General features: G+C 35.1%; 1 protein-coding gene across 1 annotated transcript; it reads right to left on the bottom strand.

Annotated features, from left to right (window-relative positions):
* Positions 1-3,260: 3,260 nt before the first annotated feature.
* On the bottom strand, positions 3,261-4,502 carry LOC135143016 (DBF4-type zinc finger-containing protein 2 homolog). Its single transcript, XM_064074840.1, has 2 exons — positions 4,198-4,502; positions 3,261-4,137 (listed from the first exon to the last, which is right to left on the bottom strand). The coding sequence occupies exons 1-2, from the start codon at positions 4,375-4,377 to the stop codon at positions 3,292-3,294; spliced, it is 1,026 nt and encodes a 341-aa protein (XP_063930910.1). The 5' UTR covers positions 4,378-4,502; the 3' UTR covers positions 3,261-3,291.
* Between the last annotated feature and the right edge of the window lie 18,456 nt (positions 4,503-22,958).

Consider the following 22,958-nt stretch of genomic DNA (forward strand, 5'->3'; position numbering starts at 1 on the left):
ACCATTTTAAACGTATTTTAAGTTTCTAAGAATAAAAAAAATTTATATTTTGCCGCTTTTTTCTTAATATACATAGTATTCTTTGAATAACACGAAAACACGTTTTTAATTTCTTGTAAAGAAATAAGTATTTTGCAGTTAAGCTCCGCCCCCTTGGTTCACGACGAATAAAAAAAAATCATCACAATTGAGATAGGGCGGGCGGGCGGGCTTATATTTTGCCTTTTGGTTTTAATATGTGTAGACTTCTTTTCACAACATGAAACTTAAAACATGTTTACAATGGAAAATTTGTATAAGAGAATATCGATTTTGCAATTAGGCTCCGCCCCAAAATTGCAAAAGTCATATTTCCTTGCAAAAATGTACCATGTTTCTTGTTGTGAAAAGATGGCTAAGAATATTAAGAAAAAAAAAAGGAAAAATATAAACCCCTCCCACCCACCCAGTCTCAATTCTGATGATTTTTTTATTCGTCGTGAGCCAAGAGGGCGAAGCTTAACTGCAAAATCCTTATTTCTCTACGAGATATTAAAATCATGTTTTTGAATATCGTCTTGTTCAAACAATACTATGTATATTAAGAAAAAAATAAAGCCAAAGATTAAGCGCCACCCATACCCGCCCCGATCATAATTCTCAACTGTGATGGATTTTTTATTCCTTGTCAAATCGAGGGGCAGGGCTTAACTGCAAGGTCTATATTTGTCTACAAGAATTTACCATTTTAAACGTGTTTTAAATTTCTAAGAATAAAAAGATCATTACAATAGCGATGGGGTGGGTGGGCGGGGTATATATTTTATTGCCGTTTTTTCTTAACATGCGTAGTATTCTTTGAACAACACAATACACGACAACACGTTTTTAATTTCCTGTAACGAAATAAGTATTTTGCAGTTAAGCTCCGCCCCCTTGGTTCACGGCGAATAAAAAAAATCATCACAATTGAGATGGGCGGGCGGGCGGGCGTACATTTTGCCTTTTCAACATGAAACTTAAAACATGTTAAAAATGGAAAATTTTTATAAGGAAATCTCAATTTTGCAATAAGGTTTGGCCGCATAATTGCAAAAGCCGTATTTCCTTGTAAAAATGTACCATTTTAACCATGTTTCTTGTTGTGAAAAAATGGCTATGAATATTAAGAAAAAAGGAAAGGCAAAATATAAGCCCCGCCCACCCGCCCGTCTCGATTCTGATGATTATTTTTTTATTTGTCGTAAGCCGAGGGGCGGAGCTTAATTGTAAAATCCTTATTTTCTACGAGAAATTACCATTATTCTTAAGTAATCGTGTTATACAAAGAAAACTAATTGCATTAATTAAAAAAGACAACCAAAGGAGAAGCCCCACCCAACCGTCTCGATCTCATCGTTTTGAATTTTTAATTCGTTGTCAGATCGAGGGGCGGGATTTAATTCCAAGGTCCATATTTATCTACAAGAATTTACCTTTTTAAACGTGTTTTAAATTTCTAAGAATAAAAAGATCATCACAATAGCGATGGGGTGGGTGGGCGGGGTATATATTTTATCGCCGTTTTTTCTTAACATACGTAGTATTCTTTGAACAACACGATACACGACAACACGTTTTTAATTTCTTGTAAAGAAATAAGTATGCAGTTAAGCTCCGCCCTCTTGCTTCACGGCGAATAAAAAAATCATCACAATTGAGATGGGCGGGCGGGCGGGTTTACATTTTGCCTTTTCAACATAAAACTTAAAACATATTTAAAATGGAAAATTTGGATAAGGAAATCTCAATTTTGCGATCAGGTTTCGTCGTATAATTGCAAAATCCATATTTCCTTGCAAAAATGTACCATTTTAACCATGTTTCTTGTTTTGAAAAGATGGCTATGAATATTAAGAAAAAAAGAGGCAAATATAAGCCCCGCCCACCCGCCCTGTCTCGATTCGGATGATTTTTTTTATTCGTCGTAAGTCGAGGGCGTAGCTTAATTACAAAATCGTTTCTTTAAACAACACGATACACAAAAACACATTTTTAATTTCTCCTAGAGAAATAAGGATTTTGCAGTTAAGTTCCACCCCCTTGGTTTACGGCGATTATAAGAAATCATCACAATTGAGATATTCTTTACAAGAATTAAAATTATGTTTTTGAGTATCGTGTTGTTCAAAGAATACTGTGTATGTATATTGAGAAAAAAACAAGGCAATAATTAAGCCCCACCCATATCCATCCCAAGCTCAATTGTGATGAATTTTTCATTCGTTGTCAGACCGAAGGGCGGAGCCACATTGCAAAATCGATACTTTTCTACAAAAAATTACCGTTTTAAACAAGTTTCACCTTTCTTGTCGTGAAAAGAAGACTACACATATTAAGAGAAAAATACCTAATCTGTTTTTCCGACGAATAGCAATAAATCTTGTTTTTGTAATATATATTCCCAGTTGACCATATGGTGTTTGTTTGATAAATGAGTTCGTATTTTTCGCTCAAGAAAGCGACGTTATCCTGCTTGGTTTGGTAGTGAAATTGGAAGTCTTATAAAGAAAAAACATCGTTATCTAAAAAAGTACAAGCGCTTTGGCTTATCCCCTGAACTAGCTAAATTTAAAGCAGCGAGAGCATCTACTAAAAAATTATCTATAATTCGTACCTAAAAAAGATCCAAGAAAACCTCCAAACTGATCCCAAGCAATTCCGGCGTTTCATTAACGCAAAGAAAAGTGGAACTAGAATTCCCGGAAAGATGTCCTTTGAAAACAAAACTTTTGAAACTCCTACCGATATCGTTAATGCTTTTGCTGATTTTTTTAAGACAACTTTTGCTTTATCTGATTCTATGGATTGTGATGCTTTAACTGATGGAGATGGTGCTGTAAACACTGTTGGTCATAAATAAATATTATTATTATTATTATTATGTCAGAAGTGTTTCTTTTCCCCTAATTTATTGCTTTAACTTTTCTAAGAAGTGCAGTGGAAACTACAATTATCGCTGCCGAAGATATGTTGGAACTGGTTATGGTAACTAGTATTTAGGACTCTGTGTTGCATATCCGGGACACCTTTTGGTAAACCAAAGGACCTATAGTGTGATGGTTTTGCCACTTGCCTTATCATGGACCTGTAGCGAGGTACAATTATGGTAAAAATAGACTGGTGATCAGGTTTACAAAAATCGTTGGACCGGCTACTTTTCAAATTTCAACCCCTTGGTACTAAAAGCTGTTCTTGATTAGTGGTCAGCCTTGAACTAATCTAAAAATAAATGTAGAGCGTTTCTTTTCCTCTTATTTATTACAGTTAGACTTAACAAGGACAAGGACACGGACACGGACACGGACAAGGACATGGACACGGAGGGCAGCACGCCACAGGCGGCGGCGGACAAGGCACTGGACAGCACGGGACGGCCGGAACGGCGGGTACAATGGTGCCTATTGGCACCAGAGGCGGCGGTCCTGCGCAGATGGGCGGAGGACACGGCGCCTGTGGGATCAGCGGTACGGCCGGACAGCACACTGGCGGAGGACAAGGATTGCAACAAGGGTCGCAGCACGGAGCAGGACAGGGACAAGGACAACACGGCGGCGGACAGCCGCCGCACGGGGAACACGGAGGACACGGAGGCAGCCGGATATAGGCTGGATAGCACTGGTACTCCTCGAGATCCTTTCCTCTCCCGCTGTAGTTCCGCCTGCCTAGATGTTTCCCGTTGGCGAACTCGCTGGGCCCGCAGGTGGGGTCGGGTTTGGTCAGACATTCGGGCGCCCCCCGGCAGTCCCACCTGGGGCAGTCGTCTTGGAGCCCGTTGCGCCTCTCGCAGTCGCAACCTATGTGTAAAATGCCGCCCCTTAGCTCCCTACTCTTGGACCTCTTCCCAGAGCCATTGCAGCACTTGGGTCTGCGGTAGCAAACCATCATCTGTGGTGGGTTGCAGGGCACGCAGGGCTGCTCCTCGGGGCAGGGGTTGCAGACGGGCACGCAAGGCGGGGGCACGGGGGTGCAGATCGGCAGGCAGGGCGGGACCATGACGGGACAGGCGGGGGCGGGGCAGCAGACTGGCACGGGCGTGGTGGGCGGCGGGCACGTACCGGGACAGCACTGCGTAGGCGGACAGCACAGGGGCGACGGACAGGCGGGCGGACAGCACGGCTGACAAGGGGTGACAATTGGCAGACAGGGTTTGGGGAGAGGATCGTAAATTTCTATTACCGGTCCAATGCCACAGCATGGGGGGCCCGGGCAGCAGGGCGGCGGGCAGCAGGCGCCCGGGCAGCAAGGCGGCGGGCACTGGGGGCAGCATTGCTTGTCGTCTATTTGGTCGACGAGGTCCTTGAGTTTCGTGAGAAGGGACTTGCGTTCTTTGCACTTCTCGGGGCAGACGAATACCATTGTAGTGGAGGAATACGAAGAATTTTTGCGACACCAAAATTTTTACGGTAATTTTGAAGGTTTACATGCCGGGACTTGAGAATTTTGAGGGCAGAATTATTTGTTTGGAAAAGTTTCGGCCGATGCCATGGCGACGGCGGCGGCCGCGGACAACACGATTACTCTCATGGAACCACTTCTTCACTCAATCCTCCTTGGCTTGGAACGTAATAATAATAATAATAATAATAATAATAATATCTTTATTTCCAACAGGTATATATGTACCCAATTACAGGAAATATAATAAGTAGCGGTCACATTAAAGAGCGTATTTGCATAAAAAGAACATACTTATTAACTATATAATATAAATTGAAAAATTAACCAATACTGCACCTAAAATATACAAAAATTAACTAAATTACTTTACATTAAATTCCTACTACATCTATGATACATTTAGAAATTGTTTGAAGAGGATCCGCATTAATGTCGCATTGTCTAGAAATTAAATTAAATTTGTTGCATATGTTTTGTACAGGAGCCTTATACAAAATATTCGTCCTACAAGTAGATACATAAAATGTTAAAGAGCATCTTGAATTTACTCTCGGAACAATGAAAAAGATTTTACCTACAAGATATGACGAATCAATTTTTCCCTTGAGTAAACAGAACAAAAATTTTATTGATACTATAAATCGTCTAGTCTCCAATGAATTTAGAAGAAAGCGATCTAGTAACAGACTATGGTCACAGTTTCGTGGTGGGTAATTGCCATCGGCAATAAAAACTAAAAATTTGAGGCATTTTCGCTGCACTTTTTCAAGAATATGGATATAAGTAATGTATAGAGGATCCCATATTAAGGAGGCGTATTCTAGTTTCGACCTTATACATGCAATATACAACATACGTAATGTCTCAATATTACGAAACTCACGACAGTTCCGATAAATGAAACCATAGATTTTTAATTGATTTGGAGGCTATATCTAAGATATGTTCCTTAAAAGAGAGTTTGGTATCGAATAATACTCCTAGATCTCTAATTTTATCCATTCTTGATATTGTAACACCATCTATTATGTAATCATATTCAATAATCCTCTTCTTCCTACTATATGAAACCATAGAACATTTATCCTTATTTAAATGCAGGCGATTTCTTCCACACCATTTCACAACTGATTCGAGGTTATTTTTTAAAAACTGACAGTCATTTATTGATTTGATTTCGGTGAAGAGTTTAAGGTCATCCGCGAAAAGAAGTTTGTTACATGAAATTTCATCAGTAATATCGTTTACAAATAATAAAAAAAGTAGCGGTCCTAAGTTTGACCCTTGGGGAATGCCGGAAGTCGGAGTGTAAAAATCGGAGATAAAGTTTCGATACCTAACATACTGTTTTCTGTTCAGCAAGTACGACGTAAACAGTGAAACAAGGGAGTCAGAAAACCCATAAATTTTTAGCTTCGTTAGTAAAATATGATGATCCACCTGATCAAAGGCTTTCTGAAAGTCTAAATATACGGTATCAACTTGACTGCCACTGTCCATTACCTCGGCCACGAATTGATTAAAACAAGCCAAATTAGTTACTGTTGATCTTTTTCTCATAAAACCGTGCTGTTCAGAAGAAATAATATCTTTGATCATAGGATATATACGTTGACAAAGTATTGTGTCAAAGATTTTACCAAAATTGCAAATTAGAGTAATGGGTCGGTAATTTTTTACATCTTGTACATCACCTTTTTTGAAAATTGGTGTTGTGAATGATTTTTTCCATATTTCCGGGATAGTAGAATGTTTGAGAATGAGGTTGAAAAGTGTGCATAAAGGCTGCGAAAAGACTCCTGCGCAGTCTTTGAGGATAAAACTGGGGATTTCATCAAACCCTTGTGTAAATGAGTTCTTACTACTTTTTAAAGCTTTAAAAACTTCCTCTTCCGAGATGCTCTCAATGTTAATACAAGAGTTTAGTTTAAATTCATCAGATGAATAAATATCGTTGGAAATACTAGGGTCTGGCATTATATAAACATCTTTGAAGTGTGTTGCAAATGCATTAACAATAGATTGAGGGTTGGAGTGTTCATATTCATTAAGCTTCATGACAGATGGAATCCTGGAATCTTTTTTTTTTGATTGAATAAATCCCCAAATCCTGCTTGGTGCTTGGATCTCCCAAGAGAGAATTTTCTACATTCTGTAAATATTGTTTGTACGCAGCAGCAATCAAATTTTTACATTTGGTTCGACATTGCTGATAAATATTATAAAAATACTCAGATTTGTGACGTTTATATTTCTTGAAAGCCAACCACTTCTGACGTACGGAATGGATTATTTCGCTGTCAAACCAGGGCGGATAGGTAAAACTTTGATTCTGTTTGAAACGATATATAGGGACACAATTAGTAAGTACTCCATGCAGTGTTTTATAGAAACGATTACAAGCTGTTTCCACGTTGTCATTCGCATTGATACATGACCAGTCTGCAGATCGCAGCATGTCGTAAAGGAGGTGATAATTAGCTTTTTTAAAATTAAAATGTGGTGTATCGTGGTTTATCGCAAAAGGTTTAAATTGGCTTCGAGTGAATTGAATAGAAAAATCAAGTGCGGGATGATATTTGTCCTCATTTACTAACGGATTATCTGATTTACATACTGAAATTGGTTCCATATTTGTAAATATTAAGTCTAATATACGACCAATCTGATTGTGAACAGCGTTAATCTGAACCAAGTTATAGAGATTTTGAAAATTATTTAGGATAACACTATACCTGTTTGAGTTATCTGTGATAAATGAGGGTACGTTAAAATCTCCTAAGAATACCACATTCTCAGAGTGTAAATTAGTTTCACTTTCCAATATTTCAAAGAACTGTTCAATATTTATCAACGATGTAGAAGGTGGTATATAAACAAGAAATATGTATAATGAAGTCTTATTGTTGATTGAAATTTTTAGACCAAGGATATCAATTTCCGGTGTTGCAGTTGTTTTAGTGGAGATTTTTAAATCAGTGCAACTGAACTTATTATTTATTGCGAGAAGAACGCCTCCTCCTCTGGAGAGTCCAAGATTCGTGAAGTCCCTATCTTTTCGATATACATTGTAGTTAGCATTAAATAGTTCACCATTTCCTACCTCATCTGACAGCCATGTTTCTGTTAACGCTATGAAGTCATAATTACAAGCTACAACATTATTATAGAAATCCGTAAGTTTTGAGTTGAGTCCATTAACATTTTGATACAAGCAATGAAGAGAGCAATTGGATACAGCTTCTAGTTTAAATTAGTGATTTTGGGAACATCGTTAAAATGGCGTATTGTGAGGTTTGATTCGCCTTTGGTTTTTCGTTCAATCAATTGTTGTTTAAGCTTTTTGTAGTATTCTAGTTGTCGAGGAGTTTTATCTGATGCAACAAAACAGTTTTTATAACGGGCATTATTCTTAATTTTTTTCGAATTTTTTAAATAATATGTGGCATCAAATTCGTTATTGAATATGACTTTCACCGGTCTTGCTCTAGGATTATCCTTATTGAATCTACCAAGTCTGAGTATTTTTAGGCTGTTACCATCACAGTTAGGATTAATCTCTTTCAATATGTTTAACACCTCTAATTGATCGTTGCTGGTATGCTCCCCATCGTTTCTTATAGGCTCTTCCAAACCAAAAATCACAATATTATTTTTCCTCTTTTGGCGTTCTATTACTTCAAATACAACCTCTTCGAAATTATCATTAGATTTAGACGAAGGATCAGGTTTAGGTTGATCAATTAACTTTTTAAGATCCATTAACTGAACCTCAAATTGAGATTTTAAATTATTTAACTTTGTGTCAAAATCTGAAGTAATAGTGGCAATTAAATTTTTGATGTCTTTAAACTGGGACATATTCGTGTTTTTGTTGTTCTTTATATCATTTTCGCTCAGTCCGACACATCCGAGGTGTAAGTAACCCTGACAACCATCGCACTGTATATGGTTGTTATTCGTCGCTTTCCCGCAGTTATTGCAAAGATTCATATTGTCAGTTAGATAGGTATAACAAAAAAAAGAATATTTACTATGGAAGTGGAATGAATTACAAGGATACTCTTCGCACCAAGGGGCCTTTCGAGGTGACTAACTATTTGCACTAACAGGTGGGCCACGGATTTAAACAATAAAGGTACACAGGTGTAAATATACGTGTAAAAAGAAATAGTAAAGAATCAATTAACAAAAAAAAAACGTTATCAACAGTTTTTAGACATTGAGAGATTAGGAAATTTGTTAAGGTGTACTGAAATATCTCAAAGTTCCTACCTTTTGTTTACCGATAAGTTGGATTTTTTAATATGTTGTTTATCCAACAATGAGGGTTACAATGACACCAATTTTAGCACACAGCACCCTTAATATATCGAGAAAAACTGACTCAACGTTTACACCGTGAGTGAGCGCTCTTAACTTCCAATAATAATGTAAGCCTAAAGTGATCTCCCTTTTCCGTCTGTCTGTCTGTCTGTTTGTAGAGCGTTCGAAAAAGCAATAAACTGTAGAAACAACCAGGAAAAATTTATGGGAACGTAAACCATGCACGAAGACAACAATTACGACTGAGCAAAGATGCACCACGAAATGAAATCTTGTTTCTGCGTTTCGAAGCCTCCCAACCCACAATTACGCAACTCCTTTCCATTTAGCCCATCTCCGTAATTCCCGTACTTAGTCCACCCTAATGAAGAGCATTAAAATAATACCACCCTACGCCATGGGTTTGCCCATCGAGCCTCCACGCCGGTAATCGAGCCGTCACGGAGCTAACGCAAAAACTAAAAACCATAATTTCTTTTCCACGATTTTACATAATGCGTTTTTAATACCCACCTCCGAGTGTAAAAATGTGCCATTCAGTTCTTGCGCTAATAATTCGCTTCCACGCAACCGCCGCAATCAAAGCCGATATTAACACCAATTAACCGACTTAATTACGATAATTTTCGCTGAAAAGCTCGTGCAAGCTGCCCCCATGGTCGCTGGGAAAAATGCAGCTAATGGACTGTCGTAAATCGCGAGGAATTTTTATCGGCGAAGGGAAAAAACGGATTCTGATATCGGATACCCGGCTGGAGGAAACGTGCCTAGAATGTGCATATTGTGTAAAGATAGCGTTTGAGCGACTCGCGTAAAAATGCGACTGACGGATATCGATGGTTACAAACAACGCTGCAAAAGTGAATTGTTGCTTTTTTGAGTTGGCGGTCGTTTGTTCCTTTCACAATGAGATCCGTGGCGCGGACGTGGCACGAAAAGGGGCTTGATTGACAGGAGAATGACCCATCTGGGCCGGTGCTGGTACTGAAACGCGCCGTGAAGCGGGCACGAAATTTTTGTTGCGAGCCGGCTCCGGGAAGCGAAAATGGAGCATTACGCAACGAGGACGGAAAATTACGCATTTCGCACCACAGAAGTAGCAGCTCCAGACCGTCCCGCCCGATTCCCACCGACGTCGAAAAAAGGCCGTCCATAATCGCGTTCACCATAAACTTAATTGGATATAAAACGCTTCCAACGAGCTTCCATCCATCTTCCTGACGTCCGTTGCAGTTTCTTAACCGACAAAGTGTTGACGATCTCTAATTATGACAATTATCCCGTGATGGCCAGCAATTATACCGAAGCTCCATATAAACAACGTACTTTTGAAACACTGCACCAATCAGAGTCATATTTCCTCAATTATCTTCTCCGGCTTTTTAATGAACAATTCTTTTACGTCGTAAATTAAGTCGACTGTTTTGACGTACGAATTCAATAGAACGCGGAGGCGCAGGTGTTTATTATGGTCTGCGTTTTTTGCACATGCCAATAAAGCGAGAATAATTTTACAATTTATTATGAACCGTTGGAAATATGACACATGTAATACACTCACACAAATTATGTAGTTGGTGGGTTATTGTCATAATTCACTCGAAAATGCAGAGACGTCGCCTTGAGGAGATGGTCGTGACGTCATTACTTTTACCATACATCTGCGGCATCTGCATCTTATTATGTCAATTTATTTACAATTTGAGATCCTCGAGTTTTTTCACTTGAATTATTCATGCTTGTGTCCTATTAGCCTGTTATTTAGATAATTCATCAAGCCATGTAGGTTACAGGTTCTGCTATAAATTGCCCTCATCCGTGTGGGTACTTGGACAAGTTTTCTAATAAATCATTTGACATGCGAGTTTTTTTAAAGAAACGATTGGACGACTGGAAATAATATTTAATGTTTACGGGATCTCGGACACGAAAAGGTACCTCGTGTTAACGCTCAAACAAAAAGTACCAAATGGAATTCTTTTGCGAGATCTCGGTAATTTGTATTGCGATTGCCACAATTTTTTGACAGTTCAGCGACGTGGTTCAACAGCTGATCGTATGAGGGCGCCACGGACGAGGATTTTACTCCAACGCGTTAACTAATATTAATTAGGTAAATAAATGTTAATTATTGCGGTAACTCGAAACAAAACTTATGTTTGTTATGTACCAATGTACAATTAAAAAAATACACCAACCAATCTTTCAGAAGTCCATTTATTTATATTTTTTTCTAATTTACGATTTGCGTGAAAACAGTAGTGGGAAAATATCTACATATCGAAGCAATACCTTGTATACCGGGAAATTATTAACTCTTCAGTAATTTATGATGTAGATTACGAAAAAAACGTAATTTTATAAAAGTAAAACTGGAAATAAAGAAAAATGCATTAAAACATAACCAACTAAACACTAGAGAAAATGTTCAAAATTCCTGCCTTGTGCATTAAAGTATAATTTTGATAATTTTTTGTAAAAGTAAGGTAAGTTTAGCTTTTTTCTAATTTTATGAACAAACATTAGCCCCGCCCACCCACCCCTTCATCATTCCAGTGACTAGTTTTAATTAAAATCAGTTTTACGTTAACAAATTCTAGCCCCGCCCCCCCGCGCTTTATTTTCGAGAAACAATACGTGTTTTATAAAAATCTATATATTATATATGTAGTAGAAAATGTTAAAGTGCCAAAATCAATCAAATACTAGCCCCGCCCACCCGCCCTCTATTTTCTTAAAGAGTACATCATTTGCCACAATCAGTCTTATCTTAGCCAATGCTAGCGCCACATACATCCCCCCCGCCTTTAATTTTTTGAAAGAGTATGTAATTTATCAAAATCAGTCTTACGTTAACAACTACTAGCCCCGCCCCCCGTCCTCTGTTTTCTTAGAGAGTATGTAATTTGCCACAATTAGTCTTATCTAAGCGAGTACTAGCTAAGATAAAACTGATTTTGGCAAATCACATACCTTCTAAGAAAAGAGAGGGTGGGTGGGCGGGGCTAGTAGCTGCTAAGATAAGACCGATTTTGGCAGATGACATACCTTCTAAGAAATTTAATTAAATTATTATAAGAAAAGACACTAGAGGCTCCAAAGCACTTTGAAATTCTTTCCAAACAGGAATACCTAGAACCTCAAGGTTGTTTTAAATTAAAAAAAAAACGGGGTCCTATAATTGACCTAAAAACAGGTTACCACAGAATTTTCCAAAAATGGAACACCCAAAATCCTCCAAAATTCTTTTAAACAATAAAAAAAAATGTCCATGGGCTTCCAAAATAATACACCATAGGTACCCAAACACGGCATTCAAGACTCTTTCAAATTCGTAAAATATAAAACACTGAGAGCTCAAAAGATTTGATCATTTTTTGTAAAGGTAAGTTAAGTTTAGGTTTTTTCTACTTTTATGAACATATAGTAGCCCCACCCACCCACCCCTTCATCATTTCGGTGACTACTCTTAATATTGTTGAGTTCTATCTTAGCAAGTTTTAACCCGGCCTTTGTTTTTTAGAGGATATGTCATTTACCAAAATCAGTCTTATCTTATCAAGTACCAGCCCCGCCCACCCGCCCTCTGTTTTTTTAGAAGGTATATCATTGGCCACGTTCAGTCTTATCTTAGCGAATACTAGCTAAAATAAAACTGATTTTGGCAAATAATATACCTTCTAAGAAAAGAGAGGGTGGGTGGGCGGGTTTATTACCTGCTAAGATAAGACTGACTTTGGCAAATGACATACCATCTAAGGAAAGAGAGGGTGGGTGGGCGGGGCTAGTATCTGCTAAGATAAGACTGATTTTGGCAAATGACATACCCTCTAAGAATAGAGAAGGCGGGTGGGCGGGACTATTAATTGCTAAGATAACACTGACTTTGGCAAATGAGAAATGACTTAAATGACGTATCCTAAGAAATTTAATTCAATGATTATTAGGAAAGACACTAGAGGCTCCAAAGCATTTTCAAATTTTTTCCGAACAGGAATACCTAGAACCTCAAAATTGTTTTAAATTAAAAAAAAAGCGGGGTCCCAAAATCGACTTAAAAAAGGTCAGCTCAGAATTTGCCAAAAGTAAAACACTAAAGTCCCCCAAAATTCTTTCAAAGAATTTACAAAAAAAATCTACATGGGCTCCCAAAACAATACACCATGGGTACCCAAACAATGCGGCACTCAAGACTTTTTCAAATTCGTAAAATATGAAACACTGAAAACTCAAAAGATTTGATACTTTTTGTAAAAGTAAGCTAAGTCTAGCTTTTTTTTAGTTTTATGAACAAACAGTAGCCCCGCCCACCCACCCGTTCATCATTCCAGTGACTACTCTTAATATTGTTCAGTTCTATCTTAACAAGTTTTAACTCCGCCCACCTGGTATTTATTTTCTTAGAGGATATATCGTTTACCAAAATCTGTCTTATCTTATCAAGTACCAGCCCCGCCCACCCGCCCTCTATTTTTTTAGAAGGTATATCATTTGCCACGTTTAGTCTTATCTTAGCGAATGCTAGCGCCACCCGCCCACCCTTTATTTTTTTAAAGAATATGTTATTTACCAAAATCAGTCTTACGTTAACAAATACTAGTCCCGCCCCCCGCCCTCTATTTTCTTAGAGAATATGTAATTTGCTGGAGTAAATCTTATTTTAGTAAGTACTCGCTAAGATAAAACTGAATTTGGCAAATCACATACCTTCTAAAAAAAAGGAGGGTGGGTGGGCGGGGTAGTAACTGCTAAGATAAAACTGATTTTGGCAAATGAGATACCCTCCAACAAAGGAGAGGGTGGGTGGGCGGGGCTAGTACCTACTACGATAAGAGTGATTTTGGCAAATGACATATTCTGTAAGAAAGTAGAGGTGGGCGGGTATGGCTAGTACCTGCTAATATAAGACTGATTTTAGCAAATAACGCATCTTTTAAGAAAATGAATTAAATTATTATAAGAAATGATATTAGAAGCTCCAAAGCACCTTGAAATTCTTTCCAAACAGGAATACCTAGAACTTCAAGATTGTTTTAGAATTTATTTTGTTCAAAAAAAAAAACGGGGTCCCAAAATTGACCTAAAAACAGGTCAGCTCAGATGCTCAGAATTTTCCAAAAATAGAACACCCAAAGTCTCAAAAAATTCTTTTAAACAATTAAAAAAAATTTTCATGGGCTTCCAAAATAATACACCATAAGTATCCAAACACTGAGGCACTCAAGACATTTTCAAATTCATAAAATAAAAAACATTAAAAGCTCAAAAGATTTGATACTATTTTGTAAAATAAGCTAAGTCTAGCTTTTTTCTCGTTTTATGAACAAACAGTAGCCCCGCCCACCCACCCGTTCATTATTCCAGTGACTACTCTGAATATTGTTCAGTTCTATCTTAGCAAGTTTTAGCCGCGCCCACCCGGCTTTTACTTTCTTAGAGGATATATCATTTGCCAAAATCTGTCTTATCTTATCAAGTACTAGCCCCGCCCACCCGCCCTCTATTTTTTTAGAAGGTATATAATTTGCCACAATGAGTCTTATCTTAGCGAATACTAGCGCCAAATTAATTTTTTTATAGAGTATGTTATTTACCAAAATTAGTCTTACGTTAACAAGTACTGGGCTTGCCCCCCCGTGTTTTTTCTTAGATTTTTTATTTTCCGACAATCAGCCTTATCTTAGCAAATACTAGCTAAGATAAAACTGATTTTGGCAAATAACATAGCCTCTAAGAAAAGAGAGGGTGGGTGGGCGGGGTTAGTAGCTGCTAAGATAAGACCGATTTTGGCAAATGACACCCTCTAAGAAAGGGTGGGTGGGAGGGGCTAATACCTGCTAAGATAAGACTGATTTTGGCAAATGAGATATGACTTAAATGACGTGTCCTAAGAAATTTAATTAAATTATTATAAGAAAAAACATTAGAGGCCCCAAAGTACTTTCAAATTCTTTCCAAACAGGAATACCTAGAACCTCAAGATTGATTTAGAATTTAGATTTTTCAAAAAAAAAAATGGGGTCCCAAAATTTACCTCAAAGCATCAGCTCAGAATTTTCCAAAAATAGATCACCAAAGTCCCCTGAAATTCTTATAAATAGTGTACAAAAAAAAATTCAATGGGCTCCCAAAATAATACACCATCGGTACTCAAACACTGCGGCACTCAAGACTTTTTCAAATTCGTAAAATATAAAACACTGAAAGCTCAAAAAATTGGATCATTTTTTGTAAAATTAAGCAAAGTTTAGCTTTTTCCTAGTTTTATGAACAAACAGTAGCCCCGCCCACCCACCCCCTCATCATTTCAGTGACTACTCTTAATATTGTTCAGTTCTACCTTAGCCGGTTTAACCCTGCCCACCCGGCCTTTATTTTCTTGGAGGATATGTTATTTACCAAATCAATCTTATCTTATCAAGTACCAGCCCCGCCCACCCGCCCTCTGTTTTTTTTAGATGGTATATCATTTGCCACAATCAGTCTTATCTTAGCCAATACTAGCTAAAATAAAACTGATTTTGGCAAATAACATACCTTCTAAGAAAAGAGAGGGTGGGTGGGCGGGGCTATTACCTGCTAAGATAAGACTGACTTTGGCAAATGCCATACCTTCTAAGAAAAGACGGGGAGGATGGGTGCCACAATCAGTCTTATCTTAGCGAATACTAGCTATGACAAAATTGATTTTGGCAAATGACATAGCCTCAAAGAAAAGAAAGGGTGGGTGGGCGGGGCTAGCATCTGCTAAGATAAGACTGATTTTGGCAAATGAGATACCCTCTAAGAATAGAGAGGGTGGGTGGGCGGGGCTATTACTTTCTAAGATAACACCGATTTTGGCAAATCACATACCTTCTAAGAAAAGAGAAAGTGAGTGGGGGGGGCTAGTCCTGCTAAGATAAGACTGATTTTGGCAAATGAGATACCCTCTAAGTATAGAGAGGACGGGTGGGCGGGGCTATCAATTGCTAAGATAACACTGACTTTGGCAAATGAGATATGACTTAAATGACGTATCCTAAGAAATTTAATTAAATTATTATAAGACACTAGAGGCTCCAAAGCACTTTCAAATTCTTTCCAAACAGGAATACCTAGAACCTCAAGATTGTTTTAAATTTTTCAAGAAAAAAACGGGGTCCCAAAATTGACTTAAAAACAGGTCAGCTCAGAATTTGCCAAAAATAGAACACCACAGTCTATTTTGTAAAAGTAAGCTAAGTCTAGTATTTTTCTAATTTTATGAACAAACAATAGCCCCGCCCACCCACCCGTTCATCATTCCAGTGACTAGATAGATAAGTTTAGATAGATAGACAGATAAGAACAAACGGTTAGTTAACAGTTTATACCTACTGATAATTAACTTAACTAACCTAAGAATAAAACAAATAAAATCATACATCAAACTTAAGATAACACAATAAAAAAGGAACACAAATTTAAAATTTATTAAAAGAAATGCCTAAGTCGGTACCTCGTAAACTATCAAAAATTAGCCGCTTCTTAAGGACTTGACTAGTCTTAATATTGTTCAGTTCTATCTTAGCAAGTTTTAACCCCACCCACCCGCCCTCTATTTTTTTAGAAGGTATATCATTTGCCAAAATCAGTCTTATCTTAGCGAATACTAGCTAAATTAAAACTGATTTTGGCAAATAACATCCCTTCTAAGAAAAGAGAGGGTGGGTGGGCGGAGCTAGTAACTGCTAAAATAAGACTGATTTTGGCAAATGAGATATGACTTAAATGACGTTTTTTAAGAAATTTAATTAAATTATTATAAGAATAGCCGCTAGAGGCTCCAAAGCAGTTTCAAATTATTTCCAAACAGAAATACCTAGTACCTCAAGATTGTTTAAAAAAAAACTGGGTCCCAAAATTGACTCAAAAACATAGTTGCATTTAAAATTGGTCAGACTCATTCTCATATGTAAACAAAAAATGAAGATATTAGGAAAACAGACAGAAACTTAGGTAACAGTAATTGATTAGAAATTGGCTCTTAGACGTTATTGAAAATCTTCAATAATGCTCGGAGGCCCTGTAGATAGATTTCCTACCTAAGTACGTATTTTTTGTAATTTTCTTGACGTTTAGTCACTAAAACGGGCACCTGGAACAACTACCTTTTTAATGTTAAGTGTATATAAGGACGAGAATAATGTTATAGAAGAACGAAAATAATGGTAACAGTGACCCATTTTACTTGAAAATAAATGCAAAAAATTGACACTAATTGTAGCAAGATCAACAACACCAACAATACTGATAACATTAACACAATGCACCAAAATTAAGTCATCGCCGCCCATCAGCCCCACAATTAGCCCAACGCCAGAAATGACTCAATCCTTCGCTCTGTACTCGACGATCCAATGGTCGTTTACGTATTCACCTTCACCCACCAGTTCTATCGCATTATTAATCTAACTTTTACGCTTCATAAGTATGTAAATTCCGTTACGACTCAAGGATATCACTCCTTCAACTCCTTGAAACGTATCAACTTCTCATTTAGATTTCGAATTATGTAATGAGCGCCTTCATCTTTTTCCCTTTATGAATTCATTTTATGCTAACCAACTACCATACATATTGCATGAAGACGAAACTCTTTTCACAATAGTCGCCCGCTAATGGCCGTTCCTCGTGGGGGATTTAACGCGCCAGTGGCGGCTCGTCGCGCCTCACGAGGTGGCGGCTAATGTGGAACCGAGGCGGCTTTGGAATGCTTTGACGGTTGATTTTTACAAAACCAAACTCCTATAATTCTGGGTCTTACATTAATTAATAACAAATTAATATTCAAAATTAGTGCCAATTTTCCACAAATTTGATGTTTCAGTTGTATTTTTCTTAGAATCTTTAAAATATGTAGTCTTCTCATTTTTATTTATTCAAGATTTCCGTACTTCGGCGCTTTTTAAAATGTTTATTAGCTTAAAATTTTATTTCATATATTACACAATTAAATATTTAATAAACACAAAATTGTTATTTCAGTAGACACTTAATTTTTAAAATTTGCCAAACGTTCAAAGCTCCCTCATAATATAAGATACAAACAAGATTTTTTTTATTAATAAATATATTCGATTATTTAGAAACTTCAGTCTTTGAAATTACAAAAAATTTAAATAAAGAATTTAGAAATAAAAGTGACTACAATAAAATACATTAGAAACAGAAAAATAAAACGAAAAAGACAAAGAAATTTTTTTTTTATAGGTATAATTAACTTCAGAAATGAAATTTTTGAATACCTTAAAATATTTTTTTTTTTGGAATTTACCTTTTTTTCATTTTTGGGAACGAAAATTAAAAAAATATATTCTTTACAAGAAAACATTCTGAAAAATATCTAATTTAATGTATTTTTTGGCGTTCAATGAATTAAATTTTGTAAAAATAAATACTACAATTACATAATTTCAAAATTTATCTATGCATCATTTTCACAAACCCGATGACGTCGTCTGAAAAAAAAAACACATTGCTTGTGCTTCAATGTATAACGGATGTTCAAATCATTTGCCAGTTGTATTTTTTTGTTTAGATTTTTCAGTTTCATGATTTTTCCATTTTTGCTTTTTTTAATTTTTTATTTGCAAATTTTCTAATTTTCATTCTAAATATGTAATAATGACAATAATTTAAAAAAAAATTCACATTTTCAGTTTTATGGTTTTAGAATTTTTCCATTTGTCAGTTGTTGGATTTTAAAACTTTTTCATTTATTCGACATTTTTAATTTATTTCATTTTTTCGATTTTACGATATGCAACTCTTCGAGTTTTCATTTTAAAATTTTTCAGTATTTGGATTTTCCAATTTTTGGGTGTTTCAATTTTTTGATTTTTCAATTTTTCGATTTTCCAGTTTTTCGTGTTTTCAATTTTTCGTTTTGGCTTTTTACTGTCTTTGGTTTTTCGGTTTTTTCAATATTCTGATTCTATAATTTTTCCTTTATTGAATGTGAAAATTTTCAACTTTTAAATCTTTTGATTTTTCGTCTTTTCAATTTTAGATTTTTCAGTTTCATGATTTTTTTCATTTTTCGTTTCCTCAATATTTGATTTGCAAATTATCTAATTTTCATTTTAAATATGTAATAATGATAATAATTTAAAACAATTTTTATGTTTTTAATTTTATGACTTTAGAATTTTTCCATTTTTCAATTATTGGATTTTAAACTTTTTCATTTATACAACTTTCAAAATTTTTTTTTTTTCATTTGTTCAATTTTACTATATGTAACTCTGAGTTTTCATTTTAAAATTCTTCAGTTTTTCAATTTTCCAACTTTTGGGTGTTTCAATTTTTAGATTCTTCAATTTTTTCGATTTTTTAGTTTTTCGTGTGTTCAATTTTTCGTTTCGGCTTTTTACTGTCTTTGTTTTTTAGGTTTTTTTCAATATTCTGATTCTAAAATTTTTCCTTTATTGAATATGAAATTTTTCAACCTTTAGATTTTTAAATTTTTTGTCTTTTCAATTTCAGATTTTTCAGTTCCATGATTTTTCAATTTTTCGTTTCTTTAATTTTTGATTTGCAAATTTTCTAATTTTCATTTCATCAATCATTTTAAATATGTAATAATAATAATAATTTAAAACAATTTTCACATTTTCAATTTTATGATTTTAGAATTTTTCCATTTTTCAGTTGTTGATTTTAAAACTTTTTCATTTCTTCGACTTTTCCATTTTTAATTTTTTTTTTTATTTTTTCATTTTTACGATATGCAGGTGAGTTTTTTTTTTAATTTTTTCAGTTTTTGGATTTTTCAGATTTTCGTGTGTTCAATTTTTCGTTCCGGCTTTTTACTGTCTTTGTTTTTCGGTTTTTTCAATATTCTGATGCTACAATTTTTCCTTTATTGAATGTGAAATTTTTCAACTTTTAGATTTGTTATTTTTTCGTCTTTTCAATTTTAGATTTTTCAGTTTCATGATTTTTCAATATTTCGTTTCTTTAATTTTTTATTTGCAAATTTTCTAATTTTCATTTTAAATACATATATTTAATGATAATAATTTGAAAAATTTTTCACATTGTCAATTTTATGATTTTACAATTTTTCCATTTTTTAGTTATTGCATTTTAAAACTTTTTCATTTATTCGACTTTTCCATTTTTTCAATTTTACGATATGCAGTTTTTTCGAGTTTTCATTTTAAAATTTCTCAGTTTTCCGATTTTCCAATTTTTGGGTTTTCAATTTTTAAATTTTTCAGTTTTTCATGTGTTTAATTTTTCGTTTCGACTTTTTATGGTATTTATTGTTTCGGTTTTTTCAATGTTATGATTTTCCTTTATTGAATGTGAAATTTTTCAAGTTTTGGATCTTTCAATTTTTGGATTTTTCAGTTTTTCGGTTTTCAATTTTTCGATTTTTTTCAATTTTAGAGTTGCAGTTTTTCTAGTTTTCGTTTTAAATGTGTAATACTAATTTTAATTTAAAGATTTTTCACTTTTTCAGTTTTACGATTTTAAAATTTTTCCATTTTTCAATTGTATTTTGAAAGCTGTTCATTTATTGGATTTTTAAATTATCTGTTTTAAATTTTTCAAATTCTCGTGATTTAGTTTACAATTTTACGATCTTTCATTGTTTCAATTTTTCGCTTTTTCACTTCTTCGATTTGCAATTTTTCGATTTTCCACTTTTTCGATTTTGTAGTTTTTCGTTTTTTCAATTCTTCGTTTTCTCATTTTTTCCCCATTTTTTCGATTTTTAATTTTCTGATTTTTAGATTTTTCAACTTTTCTAATCATAAAAATGGAAAAATTGAAAAATCAAAAATGGAAAAACGAAATAGTATAAAAGGAAAACTTTCAAAAATCTAAAAATTGGAAATCAAGAACGTGAAATATTGAAGAAACAAAAAATTGACAAATCGAATGGTTAAAACTGGGAAATTTACAGGTCAAAAAAATGCAAAGTAGAAAAAAGGAAATAGCTTTTGTAAAATCGAAATATAGAAAATTAAAGAAATTGGAGAATCGGATAATTGAGAAATCCAAAAGTTGAAAATTAGAAAAATTGAAATGAAAAGCTATAACATTCATTTAATTTTTGCGAATGAAAATAAAAAAAAAATCTGAAAATATTCTGGAAAATATCTAACTTTGTTTTTTGGCGTCCAATGAAATACATTTTGTGAAAATAAATACTATAATTAATTTCAAAATTTACCTATGCATCCTTTTCACGAACTCGATGACGTCATCTCAAAAAAAAAACACATGAATATTCACATTGTATTGCTTGTGTTCAATAATATGACGGGTGTTCAATCGAAAAAAATCATGTGTGGTTTATTAACCCATACTGCTGTGAATAACTGACATTTGACAGAGTTGTTGTAAAGTGACAGTTTTATTATACGAAAAAGTGAGGTTAGATTACGCCATTCCGCATTGTCAGCTGTCATCGATTAAATTAGGTTTATAGTCGACATATTTGGCGTTTAATTGAAAAAGTCATCAAGTTGGCCTTGATTTTTTGTAAACATTGTGAAGTATGTCTAGAATAAATCTAAAATTTAATCGGTTACACAACAGTGTGGATTAATAAAACACATGCATTTTTCGCTAACGTTTTCTTCTATTAAAAAAGCAACGCCAACTTGATGGCTGTTTGCAATTCTAAAAACACAAAATTATTATTGTTGAATAGGTACATGTTTCGAAAACCATTGTTCTCATCTTCAGCCTGAAACAAAAAAGTTTCATTTTAAAAATAACAAATTTGTAATGTGTGTTCCAATTTCGAGAACACGATTTTTTGTTTATATCTAGAATCACTATAAATTTTGACGTGAAAGGATTATTTTATTTTTTAATGGGAGTACATATACAGATATTTTTTTACCACCATTATTCTACTGTGTTAGACTTTCACTTTTAATTAATAAGCAACGGTTTACCTTTTTTAATGATCTTAGAAGAAAATAGTAAAACGAGCATGGAAATTCACTAACTTCTCACGACTCCTGGCAGCAGAAGATAAGATAATAAGCCGAATGAGAAATAAAGACTTCGTGTGTGTGGTAAACGGTGCTTTTTCTACGATTGTTATCAAGATTTTTACTAAGCCATGCATTTCGAGACATAAAATATGTTTATGGTTTTCTACACAGTCAGTAAAAATATTTTTCGATAATACAGATCTATTAATCTTTTGTCCACAGGTAATATTTTTTGTCTAAATGTTAAGTGTTATTAAAAAAAAAATACGGAAATTTCGAGTGTGAAAAATTGATTGATGATGAATGGGAAAATTTAATGCTTCAAAGTATACACGTTTCTGAATAAGTAACAAACACCAAACAAGAGGTTAAATATGCGATAAAAAACATAACGGAAAACAATACAAGATTTTGAAAATAAGAATGTAGATAGAGAACAAAAAAAATCGTAAAATTGAGGATTTTCTTCGTGGGAAGCTTTCGTTCCGCGCCGCCTCTGGAAACTCCGGTGGCGTCACACATCGCCGTGCATGTTTCCGGTTAGGCGCCGGGGCGTTAGCCCACGCCCTAAGCTCTCCAAAGCTCCACCCTTTCCAGCATTCACCCAATTTTAATAATTCCAAAAATGGACGCTCATGCCAAACTGATACGCAAAGTGTACGTTAACATACCGTAATGTCGCATTATTCGGCTTTTAATGAGAATTGTGCGTTTGAAACGCAGGTTTGCTTGTCGAGATATTCGGATTGATAGGCCTCTATCAATTTTTGGGGATTATTTCGACACGCGACGTCGTTTGAAATTTCGTTATCGATAACGCGTACTCACTCGAAAATTTCGGAGATGATATCTGGCTTTTTTATGGATGCGATTAACGGCACTCCGACGCCGGTTCGTGTTCGGGAGAATACGGTTCCTCTTGTAGATCGGCGGGATTTCTTCGTGTTTCCTCCAACGGTCGGAGCGATTTTTATAAAAAAGCAATTAGCGGTGGGGATCATGGGAATTTTAAAAACGAATTAGATGGCGGATTTTTGATAAAGTTGATTAATTTGAAAAAGCACGGAACGGGAGCCGCAAGTGCGCAAAAAATTGAAATATCTTTGCGGCTTTTTATTTTTGAACGTAATTATGATGAATAATTATGCTGAAAAATTAAATAATTCAGGGTCTTGCGGGTCGCTGATGGGCATCGCGGAGGCTATATTTCAGAGTTAAAAATAAAATGTC

The sequence above is a fragment of the Zophobas morio genome, unplaced genomic scaffold, assembly GCF_036711695.1.
Source record: "Zophobas morio isolate AGI-343-1 ecotype UQ-CSIRO unplaced genomic scaffold, CSIRO_AGI_Zmor_V1 ptg000057l, whole genome shotgun sequence".
NCBI classification, from domain to species: Eukaryota; Metazoa; Arthropoda; class Insecta; order Coleoptera; family Tenebrionidae; genus Zophobas; species Zophobas morio.